Source organism: Malaclemys terrapin, chromosome 20, assembly GCF_027887155.1.
Source record: "Malaclemys terrapin pileata isolate rMalTer1 chromosome 20, rMalTer1.hap1, whole genome shotgun sequence".
NCBI classification, from domain to species: domain Eukaryota; kingdom Metazoa; phylum Chordata; order Testudines; family Emydidae; genus Malaclemys; species Malaclemys terrapin.
Window position 1 is genome coordinate 13,695,289 of NC_071524.1, and position 22,561 is coordinate 13,717,849.

Sequence of the window (22,561 nt, forward strand, 5' to 3'; positions counted from 1 at the left end):
CCCCCAGGAGAGAAAGGGGGTGAGAGAGGGGGGTGGGGCCTGGTGGGGTGTGAGGGAGGGTAGATGAGGGATCAGGGAGGGGCAGTGGGTGTGGCTGGGAAGGGTGGGTGATGGGGAGGGGGCAGTGGGTGGTGCCTGGTGGGGGAGGAGGGTGGGGGTGGATGGCAGCTGGTGGGGTGTGAGGGAGGGTAGATGAGGGATTGGGGAGGGGCAGGGGGTGTGGCCTGGGGAGGGTGGGTGATGGGGAGGGGGCAGTGGGTGGGGCCTGTTGGGGGGTGAGGGATGGGACAGTGGGTGGGGGCTGGGGAGGGTGGGAGGGAGGGGAAGGGTGGGGCCTGTTGGGGGGGCAGTGGGTGGGGCAAGGGGGGGTGAGGGATGGGTGAGGGGCAGTGGGTGGGGCCTGGTGGGGGGGAGGGGGCAGTGGGTGGGGCAACGGGGGCTGGTGGAGTGTGGGGGAGGTTGCTAAGGGGCGGAGCTTAGGGAGGGGGCGGAGCCCGGTCGGGGGTCGCTAAGGGGTGGAGTCTAGCGGAAGGCCGCTGGGGGCGGGGCCTAGGGAGGCTCATGGCAGGGGCGGAGCCAGGCGGGGGCCGTGTACGGTTGCTACGGGCCCCGCCCGCGTTGCTACGGCCCCGCTTCCGGGGGCGGGGTCAGAGGTGGCTTCCGGCGGGAAGATGGCGGCGGCGGTCGCGGCTCCGGACGGGCCCCCCCCGCTGCTCCCCGAGCTGAAGAGCCAGTTCCGGACCCGCGAAGGCTCCTACCGGCTCCTGGCGCCGCCGGGGCCCGAGCCCCGCAGCCGGGGGGGCCCCGCCGCGCCGCCCCCCGGGGGCCCCTCCCCGCCCGGGCCCCCGGCCGCGCCCCCGCCCGGCCCCGCCGCGCTGCCCCCGGTGCGGCTCTCGCTGGTGCGGCTGCTGCTGCCCGAGGGGCCGGGGCCGGGGCCGGGGCCCGAGCCCGCCGAGCCGGGCGAGCCCGCCGAGCGCAGCCGCCTCTGCTGCAACCTGGGCCGGGAGCTCTTCTTCTACTCGGGCTGCGGGCCGGGCCCCGGCGGCCGCGCCAGCCGGCGGGTGAGGGGGGGCGCGGTGCTAACGGGGGGTGGGGGGCAGGACGGGAGCACCCCATGGGCGGGGTACGGGGGGGGAAGGGGGGCCTGGGGGAAGGAGGGGGCTGGGGAAGTGGGGGGGGGGGAAGGGAGGACCCGGCGGGGGTGAGGGGGTAACGGGGTATTGGGGGGCAGGACGGGAGCACCCCCATGGGCAGGACGGGAGCACCCCATGGGCGGGGTACGGGGGGGCGGGGAAGGGGACCTGGGGGAAGGAGGGGCCTGGGGAAGTGAGGGGGGAAGGGAGGACCTGGGGGAGGGGGTAACGGGGTGTTGGGGGGCAGTGGGGGGGAGCCCAGAGCAGAGGGGGCTGGGAAGCGATCTCTTGGCGGGTGGAAGAAGGGGTCAAGGAGAGGGAGGGGCAGGGGAGTAAGCGGATGCCAGGGGGACCTGGGGGTGGGTGGGTGGGTGGGGAACAGGTACAAGGATTGGGGGAGCAATTAGGTCACGGGGTGCAGGCAGGTTGGGAGGATCTGAGAGGCCTGAGGGGAGCAAGTCGGTAATGGGGAGAGTGGGAGGGGTTGGCAACTCGGGCTGGAATCAGCAAATCCCCAGGGAAGGGAGTCGGTTCCCTCCAGAAGTGAGAGTCGCAGGGACCCCTGAAGTGAAGAGGGAATCTGGAAGGGGAAGGGGGACCTTGAGGCTGGAGGGAAACCCCTGAGAAAGAGGAGCGGGATGGAACCAGGAATCCTGAGGAGGTTTGGGGGGGGTCGGGAGGTCCTTCCCCGGGGAAGGCGAGGGGGATAAGCTCCTGCAGAAGAGCTTGGGAGTTGTGGGGTCGGATTCCAGACAGCGGGAAGCGCCTCCACTGCGGGGGTGCTTGGAGGCCCCAGAGCTCGTGCGCTGTGAGGGATGCAGGCAGAAAGAGTTTAGGACAGAGTGAGCTGTTTAGCTCCAGTGAAGGCCAAACATGGCAGCCACAGGCATCTGTCCTGTTCGCTTTGGGCCTCCGCCCCATGCTGTTGCTTTCCAACAGCTGCACAAACAAGCTACGCGATCAACCCCTGGGGAATTCTGTGTTGGTGCTGGGTGCCAGGCAGCCGAACCGTGCTGGGTCCCACTTCGCTGCTCTGCAGTCCCCCCCGTTGCCACAAGATTTAGCAGTGGAGATTCTTTCTACTGCGCATCTCTGACATACGCTCCAGTGCAAATATTTGTGCAGTAGCAATTGGGATGCAAACTGCAGGCGGGGGTGGGGGAGGTGCTGACTTTGGACCTCTGAGCTTTTAGTTGACCGTCAGGGTGTTGGAGATGTGAGGGAACTGGGCCCGTTCCCAGAGAGATCTTGGCGGTTGGGGCCAGACTGTGGTATCAGTTACTGAGCCTCACCAATTGTCGGAGAAAAACTGCTTCCCCACAATCAAAGTGCATTCAATGATGCAGCATCCTTGTGGGTGTTTGCAGCGTGTGTTAATGGGCGGTCTCCAGCTGCTCTCACAGGACGGTGGGCGAGCATTGGTGCTTCAGACAGACAAGATGACTGTACACCTGAATTTAGCATCTTAGCTGAAATTGGGAGCACTGAGGTTCTCGATCTATCCCTAGGGCAACTGAGGGAGGCTGTGTGGAGACTGGCACTTACATGGCTGGCGCTCTTCCACGTCAGAGCCCTCGCTGTGCCAGTTCTCTCTCGATTCTCCCGGGAGAGGGGAAGGGAAAGCAGAGCTGCTTGAAAGGGGAAAGGTTTGGCCTTCTTTAAAAGGCTTGTTTGGGATCTTGTGTGGGTTGAAGAGGGTGCCGGGAAGTGTTGTGGAGAGGCCTTCTGGGGGTTAGATGTAATTGGGGTTGTGTAAGCAGTTAGGCAACTGTTTGAATCTTTACTGCAATGTGATAACATCACTGGAGATGCAGATGGAAATGGTGTGAGAGCAATTGGCCGCTTAAGGCAGACTGAACGGCTGACTGGGAAGGGGATGTGTGTTAGAGTTAGGCAAAGCTGGTCGTAATCCCTGTCGCAGGCACGTCAAAAGTGGTCATGATTGGGCAGGAAAGCGGGGTCTAGTGCTTAGAACAGGAAGAAGCCGAGAATTGGGATTCCTGGGTTCCATCCCCCAGCTCTGGGAGGGGAGAGGGGCCTAGTGGTTAGAGCAGGAAGGGGCTGAGCGTTGGGATTTCTGGGTTCTGTTACTGGCTCTGTCACTTCTTGACACTGAGAAAAATCACTTCCCTTCTTTGCCTGAATTTCCTCATCTGTAAAATCAGCCGGATGGTACTGACCCGGGAGGTAGTGGCTGGGCCTCAGTAACCAATGTCTGTCCACACTCTGAGTCCCTTGGCAGTAGGGCGCTGCAGAAGGGAGGGGATTAGCTGTCCTGAACGGTTATTGATTTCAGTTGCTTCCCTGGGGGATCCTACCCTGAACAAGAGCAGCAGCGATATCCCCTGTTCCTGCCAGCACCTCGCAGCGTGTTCTCCATGCAGCGTGCTGGATCCTGTACGGTTCAGGGTCCCAGTTGCTCTCTAGATCACGGATTCTCAACCTTTTTCTTTCTGAGGCCCTCTTCTCCCCCCCCCTCCCCCCCCCACTGCCCAACATCCTATAAAAACTCCACAGCCCACCTATGCCACAACAACTTTTTCTGCATATAAAAGTACAGGCTGCCATTAGGGGGTAGCGAAGCTAAGTTGCTGAGCCTTCAGGTGGCGGAGCTCAGAGCCCAGGGCTTCAGCTTTCTGTTCTGGGCCCCAGTGAGTCTAATGCTGGCCCTGCTTGGTGGATCCCCTAAAATCTGCTAGCGGTCCCCCGGGTGGCCCCGAACCCCTGCTCTAGATCCACTCCTGCAAAGCGTGTAGGGTTACGGGGGGGATGTAACTGACATTTCCTCTTTCAAAGCCAGCGGCTTCTCACCCCTCCTGGTGTTGTTGAATTCCAGTCCCTCGATCTGAACAAGCCCATCGACAAGCGCATCTACAAAGGCACGCAGCCCACCTGCCATGACTTCAACCAGTTCACGGCCGCCACTGACAGCATTTCGCTGCTGGTGGGCTTCTCCGCCGGCCAGGTCCAGTACCTGGATCTCATCAAGAAGGACACCAGCAAGTTGTTCAATGAGGAGGTGAGATCCCCGCTGCTAACGAGCCTTTTGCTCCCTCATTAGCCCGGGCAGGATTTCATTCAGCCCCCCGGAGCCGATGGGTCTTGTGACTCCCCACCATCCTGTTCAGAGCCCGGCTGTGCTAGTCCCCAGATTGGCCGCTAGGGGACGCCAGACAGCAGTGCAAGGTTTCCCACGCTCCTGGCACCATGTCGCATTTCACAAGCTAAGCAGGGTTTGGCTGGGCCAGAGTTTGGGGGAGGCTCTGTTAGGCAGTTCTCTTCCCTCTGATTGGTTACTGAGCCCTGTGTGTTTCTAGGGGTCACCGGGCCCTCATGGGGAGCCTGTCATTCTAAACCATCCTCTGAGGGCGTTAACGTTCTGTCCGTTACCTGAAATAACCCCGGTAGCAGCAGCGACCAGAGCGGGACTTCACAGCTGCTCTTGTTTGCCTGGGTGATGTACTTTGCTGTGGGGGTTTGTGCCTGACTCTCAGCTAGCAAAACACTCCCCTGCTGCAGCCTGGGCCTGCTAAAGGCTTCCTGCCGTAACTGTTTCTGTTTTAGCTGCAGGGGTTTTCAAATGAGGCTGCGGTTTGCGTGGGGAAGGGTTAATGGTGAGGCAGAGGGCTGGGAGCAGGCTACAGGCCCTGGAGGTTCCTGGTTCAGGTCCAGCCCAGTGTGGGACGCAGTTGCCATCGGTCCCTTGGTCTGTATGCAACAAGTTGGGGGAGTTCTCAGTCTAGGGTCCAGCAGGCCACGGCACAAGCCACTGTCCCAACCAGCCCCAGTGGAACAGTCAAGGACTGGACCAGCCCCAGACCTGAATTCCCCTCTCTGCCCTGGGGAAGGTCTTCTCAGTCTGATCCCTGCTCTCTGTTTCCCATTGCCCCAGCGGCTCATCGACAAGACGAAGGTGACCTACCTGAAGTGGATCCCGGAGACAGAGAGCCTCTTCCTGGCTTCCCACGCCAGCGGGCACCTGTACCTGTACAACGTGGAGCACCCTTGTGGCTCCACCTCGCCCCAGTACACCCTCCTCAAGCAGGGCGAGGGCTTTGCCGTCTACGCCTGCAAGAGCAAAAGCGCCCGCAACCCGCTGGTGAAGTGGGCGGTGGGCGAGGGGGCCCTCAACGAGTTCGCCTTCTCGCCCGACGGCCGCTACCTGGCCTGCGTCAGCCAGGACGGCTGCCTCCGCGTCTTCCACTTCGACTCCATGCTGCTGCAGGGCATGATGAAGAGCTACTTCGGGGGGCTGCTGTGCGTCTGCTGGAGCCCCGACGGGCGCTACATCGTCACCGGCGGCGAGGACGACCTGGTGACTGTCTGGTCCTTTGCCGAGGGCCGGGTCATCGCCAGGGGGCACGGGCACAAGTCCTGGGTCAACGCGGTGGCCTTCGACCCCTACACCAGCAGCGTGGAGGAGGAGGAGCCGCCGGAGCTGAGCGGCAGCGACGAGGAGCCCCAGGAGCCGGCCCACTTTGGCCGGGTGCGGACTAGCAGCACCCTGTCCCGCCTCTCCAAGCACAGCGCCAAGAGCTCCCCCTCGGTGACCTACCGCTTCGGCTCGGCCGGGCAGGACACTCAGTTCTGCCTGTGGGACCTGACGGAGGACGTGCTGTACCCCCACCACCCGCTCTCCCGGGCCCGGACTCTCACCAACACCTTCAGCACCGGCATCCCCTCCTCGGTGAGCGGTGGGAGCAACCTGGCCGGGGAGCCGGGGGGCAGCAGCGGCGGGTCCATCCTGCCCCGCTCGCTCTCGCGCTCCAACAGCCTGCCCCACCCGGCCGTCACCGGTGCCGCCAAGAGCCACGTGACGGACAGCGCCGTGCCCTTCAGCATCGGCAAGTTCGCCACGCTCACCCTGCAGGAGCGCCGGGACAAGACCGCTGAGAAGGAGCACAAGCGCTACCACAGCCTGGGCAACATCAGCAAGAGCAACGACAAGCTCAACGGGGCGCCCCGGAGCAAGCTGGACACGGCCAAGGTCCTGGGCACGGCCCTCTGCCCTCGCATCAACGAAGTGCCCCTGCTGGAGCCCCTGGTCTGCAAGAAGATCGCCCACGAGCGGCTGACGGTGCTGCTCTTCCTGGAGGACTGCATCATCACCGCCTGCCAGGAGGGGCTCATCTGCACCTGGGCCAGGCCCGGCAAAGCCGTAAGTACAGCTGCCGGGGATTGCAGGGCTGCCCTGGGAAGTGGGAGGCCTGCACGTACTGATCCCAGAGCGGCCAAGGCTTCTGCTTCCCCTCTGGCGGGCTCCTCCAAAGCCACTGGAGCCCTGCAGCCCGTGGGGAATGGCTGGGGGACCACCCAGGGGCAGCGCTCTGAGCAGAGGTGGGGCAGAGGGGAGGGAAGTGGGAAAGGCTGTTGTACTCAGGAGGGCATTTGGCGCAGCAGCTAAGAAATTAGGGAGTGGGGTCAGGACCCCTGGGGTCTAGTCCCGGCTCTGGGAGGGGAGCGGGGACCGGACGTCACTGCGGGGAGGGGCCAGGTGTCAGGACCCCTGGGGTCTAGTCCTGGCTCCCGAGCGGGGACTGGCAGTCTCTGCTGGGAGGGACCAGGTGTCGGGACCCCTGGGGTCTAGTCCCGGCTCTGGGAGGTGAGTGGGGACTGGCTATTGGAACAGGGACTGAGCGTCTGGCTCTAGCTATTCACTGCCCCAAACTTTTTCACCCAGAGCGCGGCTGGCTGCTGCTGCAGGCCGAGTGCCTAGACATAAACCTCTGCCAACGGGCCAGCTCGGCCCCCCAGCTCGAACTCTGCTCTCCCCCCCTCCACTCTGCCCTTCCCGACGGTACCCAGTGAGGTGGGGACGCTGCACACGGGACAGCAGGAAGCTGTCTGAGCGTGTCCTCACTAGGGGAATAGTCATATTTAGGGCTGGCTTATGGCCACCAGCTACGCCGGGGCTGGACTTGCCTACGCTGCCCAGACCACCCTGGATGCTGCTCCCCCGGCCTTCATCCAGGGGATTCTGTTGGGCACGTCCCCTGCACGGGGCCCAGTCATCTTCCAGACAGACCAAGTGAGCAAGTGGATTTTAGAGCTTTTAGCAAAATCAGCTGTTAGCGAGTCTCAGGCTTAGCTCTAGGGGTGCTGCAGCTCCGGGTGACTCCTGTCTCTGCCGCTGACTCGCTGGTTTGGTTTCCAACCCTGGGTGCAAATCACTTCATCTGCCTCTGGATTGACTCTGTTTTGGAGTGCTGGGTGCCACCCGCTTTGAGACCCTCTGTCCAAAGGCTCTCCAGCCGTGGGGCGCTGGGAGAGACTTTTGGCTTCCACTTCTCCCACCTTCAGCCCTCCCGCTCGCTGCTGCTTTCCTCCATGCCCTGTTCTATCAGAGCAGTGACGCCCCCTCTGCATGTGTCTTGGGGTCTGGAGGACATCGGCAGACACAGCTCTCTGCAAAGCGAGCCCCGGCGGGGCTGTGATTTCACTCGTGCTTGGCAGGGGTAGGGATCTTTCGATGAGGGAGCAGGGGGGCGGGGTGACGAGCTTCATGACTTTTCGGGTGCAGGTTTCTGAGATCTGCCGCATGTCGCTCTAGCCCCATCACCAATCGACTTCCCTGCCCCACCTATGCCAGCTCCCCTGGGTTGGCTGGCTTTTTGCCTATCACCTAGCTCTGCAGCTAGCCCTAGTCAGTTTCCCTCTGTGTCTAGTCAGTTTCGCTTCCTGCTTTTCTTGCATGCCAACAGGTGGCCCTCTGCCTTCCCCAGCCTGCTGGGGAAGGTCCTACCCCCCATTCTCAGGTGTAATATGAACCCCCTCTTCTGCAGTCTTCTCAGGCCTTTCTGTGCGTCAGGCAGTGCCCCCTCCGTGGTGCCAACTCTCGCCATATCTCCTCTTTTCATAGATTCTGAGGCCACAAGGGACCAGCGCTGTCATCTAGCCTGACCTCCTGTGTAACACAGGCCGTAGGAGCATTAGCTCCTGCGGGAGGTAGAGCAGGTCTGTTAGTCCTGATTTAAAACCGCTCTTAAAGCCCCGGCTGCCGGCGTCTCCTGGTGACCTGAGAATCACATTTCAAAAACAAAAGTAAGTTTCTCACCCTTGTGGTTGGGAAGAAAAAGTTGCAACCGTGAAGCAGGGGACCCCAAAAGGCTCAGACACCAGGAGGCTAATGACATCCTCCCCCCCTCCGATTATTTAAAAAAATCTCACGAGTTTGAAGCGAATCTTGTGATTTTGGGGAGGCAGGTTCCTGATTTCTGAGCACCTGGGGTTAACTTGGCCCTTCCCTGTCTCCCCAGTTGGAGAGGCACATCTCCGCCCTTCCCCCCACCCTTTAACTGCTGCCTTGGAGCACAGAGGTGTGAAATCGGGGATGCCTACAGCGCTCATCCTCGAGCTCCCATTGGGGCGCTTCCCACCCCCCACCCCCACACACACGCATTTTGTGCTGCTTGCTCTGAGCCGATCCATGCAATTTGCCCTCTCTTGCATCCCAGGCTGTCGGGCCTGAGACAAACCATCCTCGCAGCCCTCCCGCTGCCCCCTGCAGCTGATTTCAGGAGCGGCCCCGAGACGCGGCTAGTCCAGAACCAACCAGGTCCCGGGCGTGGGAGAGAAGCAGAGACCAATGGGGGGGCGTGTCTTTGGGTACGTCCGGACTGCATCTGGCAGCGAGCCTCCCAGCCCGGACTGACACTCGCGCCGTGTGGAGGTTGCAACCCCGGCAGAGAATCGGGCCCTCCCGACCTCCTGGCCGGCCCAAATCACCGCCGGAGCCGCAGCCTGTGCAGTGCCGGGCGTGAGCCCGCTAGCTCCAGTCGTGTGGAAGTCAGCCTGGCGTAGTGTGTTCCCCTCTGGGTCCTGCCGCTGGTGTGGGAGGGGCTGTCCCTTTCCACCCATCTCCATGGCGGTTGTAGCCTGCGAGCGAAGGGTTCACACACCAGGCTGCTGGTCCGTCACCAGCTTTGCCGCGAAACAGGACTGGTGAGTGATGCGCTTAAAACCCAGCAGGACCCACCTGTGCGCCCCAGCTCTGCCCGCTGTCAGTGAGGGCATCGGGGCTGCGTGATCCCAGGGTCACCCGGCCCCTCAGCTGCCCTTCTTGAAGTTCTTAAGCAGTTCCTTGTCATCCCCCAGCCCGAGCCTTGGGACCACCCCCCCTCGGAGCCTGGCACCCTGTGTCCAGGAGACGGTCGCTGGCTCTGAATCAGGCAGGCGGGGGGTGTCGTGTGGACTCCCATTAGCGCTCTGAATCCCATGGGCTGCAGCCGCTTCTCTCTGGAGCTGCCTGGCCCCTCGGTGCTGTGGGGTCGTTGGCTTCTCCCCACATCTTGTGCCAACAGGAGCCTCCGGCTAGAAAGTTTTGGGTGCGCAGGGCAGCCTGGGAGACTGAGCCCCCTTAGCAGGATGGGGAGGGGGGCTGGTGAGCCCTGCCCTGGGAATACAACAAGGGCTTCACAGCTGCCAACTCGGCCCTGATTTCACCCAGATGCCGCAGCTGCTGACGCGTCCGCTGCCTCCCCGGTAGAGGCGCTTCCAGTGGCTTTGGGGTGTCTGGGACCGGAGGGGGGGCTTGTCCAGCAGAAGAGCTTTGCCTCTGGAAGGCAGTTTCCATCCAGCCCCACACCTCGTAGCGCCCCACCCCCCTGCGGCCGGCCGGTCCCTAGCTGTGCTGGGACTCCAGATGGGCTCGCGAACTAAGGCAAGCAATGGGATCTGATACTCGTCGCCAGCCCTGACAGCTGCTCCGGGGCTCGGCGCGGGGAGCGGGGCTCTCTCGGTCCCACCTGTCGTCTCCAGCAACGGAGGTTCTGCCCCCTGCGTCAGGGCCGCGCTGCTGCCTGCACGGCCCCCGCCGCCTTCGATGGATACACCCCTTGATGGGGGCTCTGGGTTTTGCTGCTGGGTGCCTGTGCCTCAGTTTCCCCACCTGTGCAGTGGGGCTAATGACACTGACCTTCGTAAAGCTCTTTGAGGTGGATGTTCGGAGGGGGAGGGGCAGCATTGTGCCGGGTGCTGTGTAGACCCAGACAGAGATCGGGGTGTGTGTGTGCAGGGGGGTTCTGTGGGGTGCAGGGAGAGACAGTCCCCACCCCAAAGAGCTCACAGCTGGAACAAACAAAGTTTGTTCGCCTGGCCACCGCCCCCAGGTTGGAGGGTGGGGGGAAGGGGAGCGGGTCTGTGATGGGCTGGGCTGGCAGATGTCTGCTCTTCTGGGCCAGGGCCAGGAATCAGGCACAGGGACCGGGCCCCTCTGGCTCTGGCCGCTGCAAAAAGGTTGGGCCCAGATCCTCCAGGGTGGTTTGGTGCCTACTTGCCGTTGGTCTGGGTGGAGTTTGGGACCTCGATCCCTTTGCCGGGCTGGGCCCTGGTCCGTGCCCAGGTTTCAGTCCCTGGCGACGGGGCATCGGCCTGGAGTCCTGGGACTGGGGAGGTGCAAAGTCCTGACTTGTGGGGCTGGGTTTGCCCCCTTGTGGCCTGTTGTCCCTGTCTGTTGTTGTGGGGTGTGTCTGTCCCCCCCAGTTCTAACCATCTCCCCCTTCCCTTTCAGACCCTCACCTCTCAGAACGGCAGCTCGCCCAGCGGCACTGTGGTATAACCCGGGGAGCGCCCGCCCCCGACTCGGTGCCAGCTTGGCTGCCTGGCACTGCCCAGACTCCGGGCCCTCGTTATTTAACGCTAATTGACACTGTGTGACCAGACGCTTCCCATGGTTGTGAGCCGCTAACAGAGGTTTAATATATAGATCCCCGTCTACAGAGCACAGGCCCCTCCGCTGGCCCGGCCCACCCCCTCCCTTAACGTATTAATAGCCCCGTTTAAAGCTTTGTGGAACTTGAGCCCTGGAGTGATGGGAGCAGAGCCGGTCTCCCCAAAGCCCTCACTTTGCACAACAGCCTGGAGTGCTGGAGCTCCGAGCCGCCCAGGGCTGCGGGGGGCGGGGGGTGTGTGCTTTCTGCTGCCTCAGTTTCCCCAGAACACTCTGGAGTGGCCAGAAGGGCCCCTACAGGCCGGCACTACCTGCTCTTCCTCTCCCAAGGGACGCCCACCCTGGAGCATACACAGTCCTGGAGACCTGGTACCCTGCCCCCACGTGGCCACAAGCTACCGCCGGCGTCCCTGGCACCACGTGCCGCTCTCCCAGATCCCTTGCAGGCAAGCCGGGCTTTGTCCTGAGCCAGCGCTCGCTCTGGTGGCTGAGGTGAGGGGAGCCTGCCTGTCTGTCCTCACCCTGCAGGGCTTCTGCGCCGGCTGCTACTACTGATCCCTGGGCCCCCAGGCGGCAGGGCTGAGTGGAAAGGTGCCCAGAGGGCAGCAGGTTGGCAAATATCACCTCCTCCCCTCCGTGTGAGTGACCCCCAAAGAGCTGGAGAAACTCCCAGGCTGCTGTGCCAACACCCTGCGTTGTACCCGCTCTGGGCATCTGCGCTGTGCCCGGGCAGAGCGGGGAGCTGGCCTCCCTACGGGCAAGGGCACTGCCACGCACCTTGGCTCTCGCTGGCCTCCCTGGAGCTGGGGGTGCTCACGGCGCTGCCTGGCTACGACTAGCCCCCTGACTCTAAAGCCTTGGCCCCGAGCTCCAGCTGGGGTTGCCTGTGTGCTCTGCTGAGTTCCTGTCCCCAGGAACGGCCCCTCTGGGTTCACGTAGAATCAGGGGGGGGGGACACGTTGGGTGAGACTCGGCCCCAGCTGCCTGAGTGACAGCCGCTGCCTCCCCCACTGTGGGAAGGTTGGGAGGAGGTGCACCTTTCGCTGGGCCGGGCCTGGGGAACTCCCCACCACTGGAGCAGGTGACCCACCCCCCCACCCACCCCGGGAGCTGAACCAAACACCCTGTGAATCCGTGCGGCTTGGCTTGTCCTCGCCCCTGCTCGCCGTACACCCAGCCTGGGCACTGGGAGAGCCTGGGCAGCACAAAGAACAGTATTAGCTTTGGTGTCCCCCCTTTCCCCCCCATGGCCACTCACCTGTGCCCTCCAGCCCCCTCCCCCCCTGGCAGCCCTCTGGGGCTCTGTGCAGGCACCGTGTGGCCCTACTACTGCTGGCCCTGGGGCGCCTGCCCACTGGACACCACCCAGCAGCTGACGCCCCTTGTCCCCCCCACGTGGGAGGCAGGGCCCGCAGGGAGTGGGACCCCTCTGCCGCCTGTTCCCCTTGTGGCTGAATGTCTAAGTTATGGAGCTGCGGTTCTGCAAGTTCTTATTTATACTAAAGAAACAATTTTCACAGCACTGCCCCCTGCCTCCGCTCTGTCTGCGCCTGCGCTGCCCATGGGGCTAGGACAGGGCCAGCCCCAGCTCCTCTCGTGGTACCAAGGCGGGGCCGGCTGGGCCCAGCTGACCACCTGGCTATTTAAAATAATTCCCTTTGTAAGACAGGTGCCAACCAGGAGCAGGGCCCCTTGGGCTGGATACTAAACAGACAGTGACCGAGATCAGGGCCCCATCAGGCCGGGCGCCGCCCAGACACACAGTGACTGAGATCAGGGCTCCGTTGCGCTGGGCGCTGCCCAGACACACAGTGACCGAGATCAGGGTCCCGTCACACCGGGCGCTGCCCAGACACACAGGACCGAGATCGGGGCCCCGTCGGGCCGGGCACCACCCAGCCACACAGCAACCAAGACCAGGGCCCACCGTGCCCAGCGCTGGCTAGACACAAGTGGTAGGAAAATACGTAGGGTTCTCTGCCGCGGCCACTGAGATGCAGCCACCTCTGGGGCAGAAGACGGCAGCTGCTGTAACTCACAGAGCAACATGACATGACAGTGAAAATATCTGGGCGCGTTTGAAGCCATGGGGGCCTTGAGCGGAGCTGGAGTTCAGCCAGGCCCCTGGGTGAAACAGCTTGGTACCGGGCAGCGTCTGTCCTGGGCCCCCCCTTCCTCCAGTGCTGCCGGTGCCCCTCCCAGCCCAGCCCTGCTGGTGCCCCTCACTCCCAACCTCAGCCCCTGGCTATCCCAGCGCTGCCGGTGCCCCTCCTGACCCACAGCCCCCTGCCAGCCCAGCCCTGGGCTCCCCACAGCCCCCTGCTAGCCCATTTCTTCCCCAGCATCAGCACCCTGCTCAGGTCTCCCTGCGTGGGGCTGGCAGCATGGGCCGTCCCAGCTGGGCTGCGGCAGGGCCCAGCAGTGGCTGTTGGGGCTCAGTGGGGCAGCTGCTCATGCAGGACGCCCCTGGGCTCCCCCCCACCCTGACCCAGTAGCCTGAGCCAGGCAGGGCGAGGGGTGATGTGACTGGAGTCTTGGGGGGGGGGGGGGGAGATGAGTGAGTGGCTGCATGTGGGGCAAGGGGGATGGGTGGGTGGGTGCTGGGGGGATGGGTGCATGGGATGGGGGGCTGGTGGGTGGGTGCACATGGGAGGGGGGTGAGTGGGTGCCTGGTGGGAGGGTGGCTATTGCAGGTGCATGAGGGGGGGTATTGGGAGTGGAGCTGGGGGGGGGTATATTGGGGTGGCCGGGTGTGGGGGGTGGCTGAGTGTGTGCACCTGGCCTGTTCCTCTGTCACTCAGCTCTTGGCTGGTGCCCGCTGCCCATGGGCCTGGCCCTGAGGCCTGTTGCCCACCCCACGCCCCAGCCCTCTGCCTTGCTGTGCATGGGGGGGGGGGAGGGCTTGCTGGCCTGTTCCACACACCCAGGCCCAACCTCCACCAGGCCTCATTTGGCCTGTGGGTAAAGCCCCATCGTCCCCACTCGGGAGCACTGGCTTGGTCGGCCTGCTGGGCTGGGCGTCAGCCCCATTGAGCGTAACCCCCCCAGCAGTGGGCAGAGCTCGGCCCCAGTGGGGTTGGGGCCTCAGGGGCAAGCACAGCAGCATCACGCTGAGCCAGGAGGGGGTGCCCCTGGGCCAGCCAAAGGGCCGCGGAGGAAGCCTGGGCAGCCGCGCCTCCCGCCCTGGCAGGACGGGCCCTAAGGGGCCTGGTGGCACAGCCGCTCAGGCTGAGGGGCCCTGGGCCGACCCCCCAGCAGGGGCCGTGTGGGGCCCGGATCCCCAGCCTCTCGGCACGTCCACCATGGCAGATCCCTTCAGCCCAGGCAGGGGCGGCCCAGGCTCGGCTACCCCCGGTTGGTGCTGGGGCAGGCGGCGCTGAGCCCCCCCATGCTCACACACGAGGCTGACGCCGGGCTCCCCGCCCCCGGGACGAATTCAACTTTTTTATTTCCTCTCCACAGTTCAGACAAAGCCTCCAGGCCGGGGCCCTCGTCCCGCCTCCGACCCCCGGGCCCGGCTGGCGCCGAGGGCCAATAAATACACGGGGGGCAGCAGGTGGCTATACATTAACAGGGACAAAGTGCAAAACTGCCCTTTGCGGCTCCGCCGGGATTCCCCGCCCCCCCCCAGGGCAAAGGGGATTCGCCCCCTAAGAGCCCCCCCAGGTGTGCAATGGAGAAGGGTGGCTGGGGGGGAGCCAGTGGGCTGGGGGTGGGTCAATGGGGGAGGGGAGATGCCAACACTAGAAATAAATTACCATGGTGGAAGGTGGACCAGCAGGTGATGGGTGATTTAGCAGCATAAATTCAGCCTTTAACGGCGGTGCCACCCCTGTGCCCGGGGCTGTCACCCGCTGGGGGTCCCTGGTGCTGAGCGGGGCCCCTCAGACCCAGCGCTCCCCCGCCTGCCCGGAGCCCTGCTGAACAGCGCCCGGGGCTGGCGCTGTGGGGGGAGCAGGGCACCCTGGGCAGCAGGCCCCCACCGGCTGTCGCCACCTTGCAGCTCTGTTCCGGCAGGGAAGGGCATCCGTGGGCTGCATCTCTGCAGGTCCCAGCCAGCCCCTCCGCTGGGCCCCTCCCCTTCCCCATGGAGCTGCGGTGGGGGACACAGCTGGTGCCAAGGACCCAGGATCACCGGGGCAAAGGGAGCTGGGAGCAGTGCGGTGAGGCCTTCGGAGAGCCAGGGTGCTGGAGCAGGGCGGGGGGACTAGGAAACACCAGGCTCCTGGGGGGGAGGGGGAAAGTGTAGCGGGCTGCCCAGCCTGGCACGACCCCCTGGCGTGACCATCACTTCACCCCCCAGGAACTGGGGTCACTTCCAAAGTGACATGCCTCTTAGAACGACCTGGGATGTAGTGGTTAGAGCGGGGGGGGGGCTGGGAGCCAGGACTCCTGGGTTCTATCCCCAGATTTGGGAGGGGAGTGAGGTGTAGTGGTTAGAGCAGGGGGGGACTGGGAGCCAGGACTCCTCAGTTCTATCTCCAGCTCTGGGAGGGGAGTGAGGTCTAGTGGTTAGAGCAGGGGGATGCTGGAAGACAGGACTCCTCGGTTCTATCCCCAGCTCTGGGAGGGGAGTGGGGTGTAGTGGTCAGAGCAAGGGGATGCTGGAAGACAGGACTCCTCGGTTCTATCCCCAGCTCTGGGAGGGGAGTGGGGTGTAGTGGTTAGAGCAGGGGGATGCTGGGAGACAGGACTCCTCGGTTCTATCCCCAGCTCTGGGAGGGGAGCGGGGTGTAGTAGTTTAAAGAAGCAGAGGCTTGGAGCCAGGACTTCTGGGTTCGTTTGTCAGTTCTGCCCCGACTCGCTGCGCGTCCTTAGGTGACGCTCTTCCTCTCGCTCTGCCTCAGTTTCCCCAGCTGACGCATGGGGCCGTGGGGTGGCTCCGTGGGAGGGAGTGGCGCCGGAGCTGGGCAGGGCAGGGGCAGCCTGCCTCACGCAGAGGGGGCTGGCCGGGGTCCGCAGTAGGGAGGCCAGAGGGCTGGCAGGCAGGAGCAGACGCACCCAGCCAGCAGCCCAGGGCCAGGGCAGGCCCAGGAGGGGACTGGAGAGATGGTCCCCTGATGGCAGGGGGGGGCCGAGCCAAACAGCCTGGCTCTGGGTGGGAAGGGGCCCGTGGGCCTGGGGTGCTGGCACCCAGGCGTCCCCAACTCTGGTGTGAGACCTCCCGGGGAGGAGGGCTGACAGGCACTCCCGCAGTGCTGGCCAGGCGGTGACGGGGACGGCGGGCGGGGGCGGCGGGGCGAGCGCCCGGCCTCGCTCAGGACGGCTCCCCTGGGTCCTGGCCGGGCGCCGCCAGCCCAAAGCCGCCGGTACAAAGGAGCAGGTATCCCGCCTTGGTGATGCAGGGCCTAGGTACCTGAGAGGGAAACGCACCGTCAGCAAGGGCACCCCCTAGCGGGCAGAGGGGGCTCAGGGGCCGAGGGCTGCTCAGCGGCTGCCCCCCCCGGCTCATTATTCCCACTCCCCACCCCTCTGAGCCAGCCGGTCCATGCCATGGGGCTAGCTGGGAGCTGGCGCCCCCTAGACGGGCCCTCGCCCGCTCCCCACAATGTGGCACGTTCACTATAAACACCCGCCCCACAGAGGCCGAGCAGGGCTGTCGGCGGGAGCCCCCTGGGTCCTGCTGGCGGGAGGCCTGGGGGGCCCGGATGGAGGGGGGGGGTCACACTGGAGGGGGCTGGAGCTCATGTGGGAGAAGCATGGGGTGACAGATGGGGTTAGTCGGAGGGGGCAGGAAAGCACCTTGAGCCAAAGGTTAAGCAGGTGGGGACCCGGGGGCAAGCAGGGGTCAGATTGCAGCTGCCACCAGCACAAGTTGGCTTTAAACCAAACCCCAGCCTGAGCCCCAAAGGTGGAGCCGGGCAGGGTGGGGGCAGGGCAGGCACAGAGAGCTGGGCACAGAGGTGGGCAGGTGAGAAATCAGACAGGGGGCAGGGTTGGTGAGGAGCCAGGCAGGCGAGGAGTTGGGCAGGGGCAGGGCGGGCGAGGAGCCGGGCGGGGTCAGGCAGGTGAGGAGCCGGGCGGGTGAGGAGCCAGGCGGGTGAGGAGCCAGGAGGGCGAGGAGCCGGGCGGGGGCAGGGCGGGTGAGAAGCCAGGCGGGCGAGGAGCCGGGCGGGGGCAGGGCGCGTGAGGAGCCGGGCGGGGGCAGGGCGGGCGAGGAGCCGGGCAGGTGAGGAGCCGGGCGGGGGCAGGGCAGGTGAGGAGCCGGGCGGGTGAGGAGCCAGACGGGGGCAGGGCGGGCGAGGAGCCAGGCAGGGGCAAGGCAGGCGAGGAGCCAGGCGGGCGAGCAGCGGGGGCCGACGTACCCTAGAAAAGAGCAGCAAGTGGCGGTACAGAGGTACCACAAGCGGGTATTCACAGCGTCGCGGTGCCATGGTGCCGCCTTGCTGGAAGGAGAAAGCAGAGATGCCCGATCAGCGGAGCCGGCCGGGAGGGGGGCACTGGGGCTGGACCCAGGCCAAACCTCCTCCCAGACCTGCCCCGGCAGGGGGAATCGGACTGGGCCCTGCTCTCCACCCCAGCCCTGGCACAAGCGGGCAGAGATCCCCGACCTGCCCACAGACGTGAACCACGTACACCTCCCTGGTGTGGGGCCCTGAGTGGCACAGTTGGGTTGTAGCCTGGTGACCAGCCCCGGTGCTAAGCCCCCGCTCCCCCCTCCAGACCGTGCCCCCAGGCAAGGCTTACATCAGCGGGGTGCTCCGTGCGGCACGGCCAGGGGGCAGCGCAGCCGGGGGGCCGCCCCACAGCAGCTGCAAGGAAAAGAGAGAGGTGGGACCGTGCGTGGCCCGAGGAGGCCAGCCATGCAGGGGTCACCCCCCCCCCGGGCAGACTGGCCCCCACCACCCAGCCGTGCCCACTGCTCAGCCCCGGTGCCTGCCATGCAGAGCCCCCGCCCCAGCCATGCACAAACCTGTCCCGCAGGCAGGCTCAGCCCTAGGTGAACCGAGGCCCCCACCCATGCGGGCACCAGGGGTGGCACGTCAGCTCCCCAGCTCAGGAACTGGTCGGTCTGGCCAGGCACGGGGGCTGGGGAAGGGCACCGGTCGGGAGCGTGTGTGTAACCTGCCCCACGCGGGAACTCGGCTTCCCTGGCCGTGCCCGGGGCTCTGGGGCCAATTCCCGGCTCACCCCCACGGCTGCAGGGGGCAAAGCCCAGGCTAGCACCGGGACAGATGGACGTCACCAGCCTGGAACGGTCCCTGCCCCCCATCCTGCCAAATTAATTACAGTCCTGCCCATCCCTGGTCACTTCCGTAAGCCTTGAAACCCCCAGCCCCCCATAACTCCCAGAGGTCGAGCTGCTTACAGCGGGGTCCCCCAGCCAGCACGGAGACGTGGCCGCCTCTGCGGAGGGACATGGCAGCCATTTAAAAGTCACACAAGGGTGGGCACAGGAGGCCTGTCACAGGCCGATTTCCCCCGGCCCGGGGCTGGGGCAGGAGCAGGGGAATCGAGGGGAAAGTGGGGGGCGGGTAAGGAGCAAGAGGAGGGTGCAGAGAGGGGAGTGACGGGGAATGGGGTGCAGAGCGAGGGGCGTGACACGGGGGTGGACAGGGAGAGGCCCTGAGGGGAGGAGGGAGAAGGGTCTCGGGGGGCAGGCCCGGGGCAGGGCCCGGAAGGGGCAGAGCAGGGCGGGTAGGGGGTGGGACAGGGCAGGGGGGTAGGGGACGGGTTAGTGGGGGTAAGGGGGGGGTAGAGGTCCTGGGGCAGGACCTGGAGGGGGCAGGGGATGCAGGGAGATGGGGCAGGGCACAAGGGGGCAGGGTGGGCAGGCGGGGCAGGAGCCAGAGCATGAGGGGGCAGGGGGTAGGGCAGGGTGGTAAGGGGAGTAGGAGGCGCGGGGCAGGGCCCGGAGGGGGCAGAGGAGAGCAGGGGGGCAGGTGGGGTAGGGGGCAGGGCATGAGGGGGCAGGGGTTAGAGCAGGGGGGTAAGGGGAGTAGGAGGCCCAGGGCAGGGCCCAGAGGCAGCAGCGGAGAGGAGGGCGGGGCATGGGGCAGGCGGGGGAGGGGGCAAGGCTGGAGGGGGCAGGGGGCGGGCCAGGGGGAAGGGCAGGGGGGCACTTGCCTTCCTCCCCGGGCGGTTTCATCCCCTCGATTTGCGCCTCCAATCGCTTGATCTGAGCTTCCAGTTCCAGGTTGCGGTTCTCGGCCTCCTGCAGGCGGCTGGGGGGGTGAGGGGGGCGCATCAGGGGAGCCGAGCCCCAGAACCAGCAAATCCCCCCCCCAACCCCCTTCACATGGGCACCGCTGGCTGGCAGGGGGAGCTGCCACACACCTCAGGGGGGCAGCATTGGAACCCCCCCCCCCCCCCAGGCAGCTCCAGGCCTCTGATCCCCCTGCCCATGCCCCCGGCTCTCCCCAGGAGTCCCCCCCCCCACTGCCCATGCCCCCAGCTCCCCCCGAACTCCCTGCCCCTCACTTGGCGAAGGTCTGGTTGGCCACCTTGACCATGCTCAGCTCCTGGCGCAGCCCCTCCCGCGTGTGCAGCTCCGACTCGAAGGCCGCCTGCAGCTCCAGGAAGGCGGCGAGATCCAGCTTCTGCCCGTCGGGCGCCTTGCAGACCTGGCCGGGAGAGGGCGGCTGTGAGGGGGGGCGAGGCTGGCCGGGCGCCATGGGGCCAGGGCACCCAGCCGGGCAGAACTGGCCCTGGGGCTAGATGTGTTTGGTCGCTCCTGGGTTCAGCTCCATCAGGGGCCATAACGCCCCCCCGCTGGCCCTCACCCCCTGCCCAGGGCTGGGCTAGAAGGGGCCTGCGGGTCAGGCGTGAGGGGCACCGGCAGGGCTGAGGGGAGCTCAGGGCTGGGCCCATGCCCCTGTCTCTGCCCAGGGGTCCCCCCCCATACTGCCCATGTGTCCCCCCCCCCCCCCCCGGGGTCCTTGCCCCTCCCCCCACTGCCCATTACATTTTTCTTAAAAGAATCCTCATGATTTTAAAGCCAATCTCGTGATTTCGGGGGGTCTGACTCATGATTTTCCAGTGGGGAGGGTGGCATCACTGAGCCGTTAAGGATGATTATTTAGCATTTATATTACAGTAGGTTTGGGGGGGGAAACAATCAGGATTGGGACCCGTGTGCCGGGGGCGGCATGCCACCTAGTGCCTTGTCTTGATCTTACAAACCCAGATACATGGACCGTCGGCTGGGTGGGGAGAAGTCTATGGAACTCATGCAGTTGTTGATACGCGAGTGACCTCAACTATTACCAACCCCCCCTCCAAAAAAAACCCCAACCAACCATCTCCCCAACAGCCCCGCAGTCTGGAAAGCATTCGTCCCTCAGACTGTGGAAAAGACAGCAGAAAGAAGGATCCCAGCTTCTCAAACTGGGGGGCAAGACCCCTCAGAGGGTGTCATGGAGTATTGGGGGACTCAGGGCCCTGCACCCCCGGCTTCCTGCGATTCACCATGACTCTCAGCCAGCCAGTAAAGCAGAAGGTTTATTTGGATGACAGGAATACAGTCCAAGACAGGTCTTGCAGGCACAGACAACAGGGGTCCCCCTCAGTTAGGTCCATCTTGGGGTCCCAGGGCATCCCAGCCCCTCTCTGCCTCCCAGCCATCTCACCAGCCAGCTTCCAACACTCTCCCTTCAGCGACCCCTCCCACAGCCTTTGTTCAGTTTCCCGGGCCAAGGTGTCACCTGGCCTCCAACCCCTTCCTGGGTTCTCATGTTACATGCTCAGGTATTCTCCTTCGGGCAGTCTCCCATCCCCCAATGCAGACTATCCTAGCCACACTCCCCTGCCAGCATTCACAGACCACAGTAAGAACAGTCCCAGTTCGTCACAGGGGGTCACGAGGTTATTACATGGGGGGGTCACGAGCTGTCAGCCTCCACCCCCAACCCCACTTTGCCTCCAGTTTTTATAATGATGTTAAATATATTTTAAAAAGTGTTTTTAATTTATAAGGGGGGGTGGCACGCAGAGGATTGCTGGGTGAAAGGGGTCACCAGTACAAAAGTTTGAGAACCACTAGCAAGACAAAGAACCTCACGTCTATAGACTCACAAAACGCCCCCAAGAAATTGTAACAATCAAGAAACCAAAGTGCTTCAGACGTCACATTTTTCAACTCTTTTGAGGCACGTTCCCAGAGGCACTGCAATACCAGGTCAATGCGGGGAGTGGATGGAGCGAGCGCCTCACCCACCCCCTGCTCCAAAAATTGGTGTAATACACACTCCGCACAGAAAGGACATAAGAGATTAAGGTCAAAGAACAAATTTAAAAATCTTATTAAAGTTAATGTTGAAAATTAAATAGACAAGTGAAGAGGGAAGGTATTGACTATCTGGGGTGAAGTTTGAGTGATGAGAAATTTGCAAGGGTGAAAAGATACATACACATCACATAACCAGCACAGTCCCACACAGAAAAGCAAGAATTTTTAGAAAGTCAGTAGATATAACGTAGAGAATTTTTTTCATTTCAAGGTCCCAGAAACAAAGGCAAGGTTTTCATCTCAAGGCCAAAAGACCAAAAACATCAAGACACTTGATCACGGCCTTGGATAGACCAAGAGACTACCTACACTTGACCAGAGCTCGGAGAACCGGGAAAAGGGCACTTGACCCTGCAGTGCGCGCCCACCCCTGCCCCCAATGCTCTCTACCTCGCCGTGACCAGCTCCCAGCCAGGCACCAAACACTACAACTGAGGATCACTTCCCCGACATGACTCCAGTGGCAGGATTCAAAGCAAGAACCCTGAACACACAATTCTGTTCAAAGACAGCGAAGTCTTGCAGGCGCCTGCCTCTCGCTGGTTTCCCTGTACGCTCCTAATCTGCATAACCCCACCCACTGACCGGTGACGAGCAATCTCTCCCTGTTCACTCTTACAGCAAAACAGGGCAAAGAAAGCCTCTGCCCGCGCTCTGCCGCAGAACCCTTTTCTGCACCTTCCCATGAACCAGGACTGGCTTTCCAATGGTGCCATGGCGCCAGGTCCCGGCCCCAAAGGGGCCCCAGCCTGGCCTGCTCTCGGGGCAGGGGGAGGGCTAGGAGCACCCCCATGACCCCAGCCCACACCCCCAGCCCTCTGCCCTGACTCCTGCACCCACCCAGCCCCTGCACTCCCAGCCCCGAGCCCCCTCCCGCATCCTAACTCCCTCCCAGACCCTGCACCCCCAGCCCCGAGCCCCCTCCCACACCCTAACTCCTGGCCAGACCCTGCACCCCAACCCCCAGCCCGCTCCTGCACCCTAACACCCTCCCAGACCCTGCACCCCCAGCCCCCTCCCACACCCTAACTCCTGGCCAGCCCCTGCACACCCAGCCCCCTCCCGCATCCTAACTCCCTCCCAGCCCCTGCACCCCCAGCCCCAAGCCCCCTCCCGCACCTTAACTCCCTCCCAGACCCTGCACCCCCAGCCCCAAGCCCCCTCCCGCACCTTAACTGCCTCCCAGACCCTGCACCCGCAGCCCCGAGCCACCTCCCGCACCCTAACTCCTGGCCAGACCCTGCACCCCAACCCCCAGCCCGCTCCTGCACCCTAACACCCTCCCAGCCCCTGCACCCCCAGCCCCCTCCCACACCCTAACTCCTGGCCAGACCCTGCACACCCAGCCCCGAGCCCCCTCCCGCATCCTAACTCCTGGCCAGCCCCTGCACCCCCAGCCCCCTCCCGCACCCTAACTCCCTCCCAGCCCCTGCACCCGCAGCCCCGAGCCACCTCCCGCACCTTAACTCCCTCCCAGACCCTGCACCCCCAGCCCCAAGCCCCCTCCCGCATCCTAACTCCCTCCCAGCCCCT

General features: G+C 64.2%; 2 protein-coding genes across 14 annotated transcripts in view; one reads left to right on the forward strand and one right to left on the reverse strand.

The window, feature by feature from the left end:
• Positions 1-671: 671 nt before the first annotated feature.
• Positions 672-11,023, forward strand: DMWD (DM1 locus, WD repeat containing). Its single transcript, XM_054009733.1, has 4 exons — positions 672-1,061; positions 3,970-4,152; positions 5,026-6,291; positions 10,642-11,023. Exons 1-4 carry the CDS (start codon positions 672-674, stop codon positions 10,687-10,689), a joined length of 1,887 nt encoding a protein of 628 aa, XP_053865708.1. The 3' UTR covers positions 10,690-11,023.
• A 3,207-nt stretch (positions 11,024-14,230) lies between these two features.
• Positions 14,231-22,561, reverse strand: part of DMPK (DM1 protein kinase) — a 38,651-nt gene continuing 30,320 nt past the window's right edge. For 2 of the 13 annotated variants that reach the window (XM_054009720.1, XM_054009719.1), the window contains exons 11-15: positions 19,222-19,364; positions 18,868-18,965; positions 17,488-17,552; positions 17,106-17,182; positions 14,231-16,156 (exon numbers count right to left, since the gene is read on the reverse strand). In XM_054009720.1, the coding sequence (XP_053865695.1) occupies positions 15,586-16,156; positions 17,106-17,182; positions 17,488-17,552; positions 18,868-18,965; positions 19,222-19,364 (954 nt within the window). In that variant the 3' untranslated portion in view covers positions 14,231-15,585. Of the gene's footprint in view, positions 16,157-17,101; positions 17,187-17,487; positions 17,553-18,867; positions 18,966-19,221; positions 19,365-22,561 lie in introns of those variants that run through there. The other 11 variants (XM_054009723.1, XM_054009721.1, XM_054009724.1 and 8 more) reach the window with 11 other exon arrangements.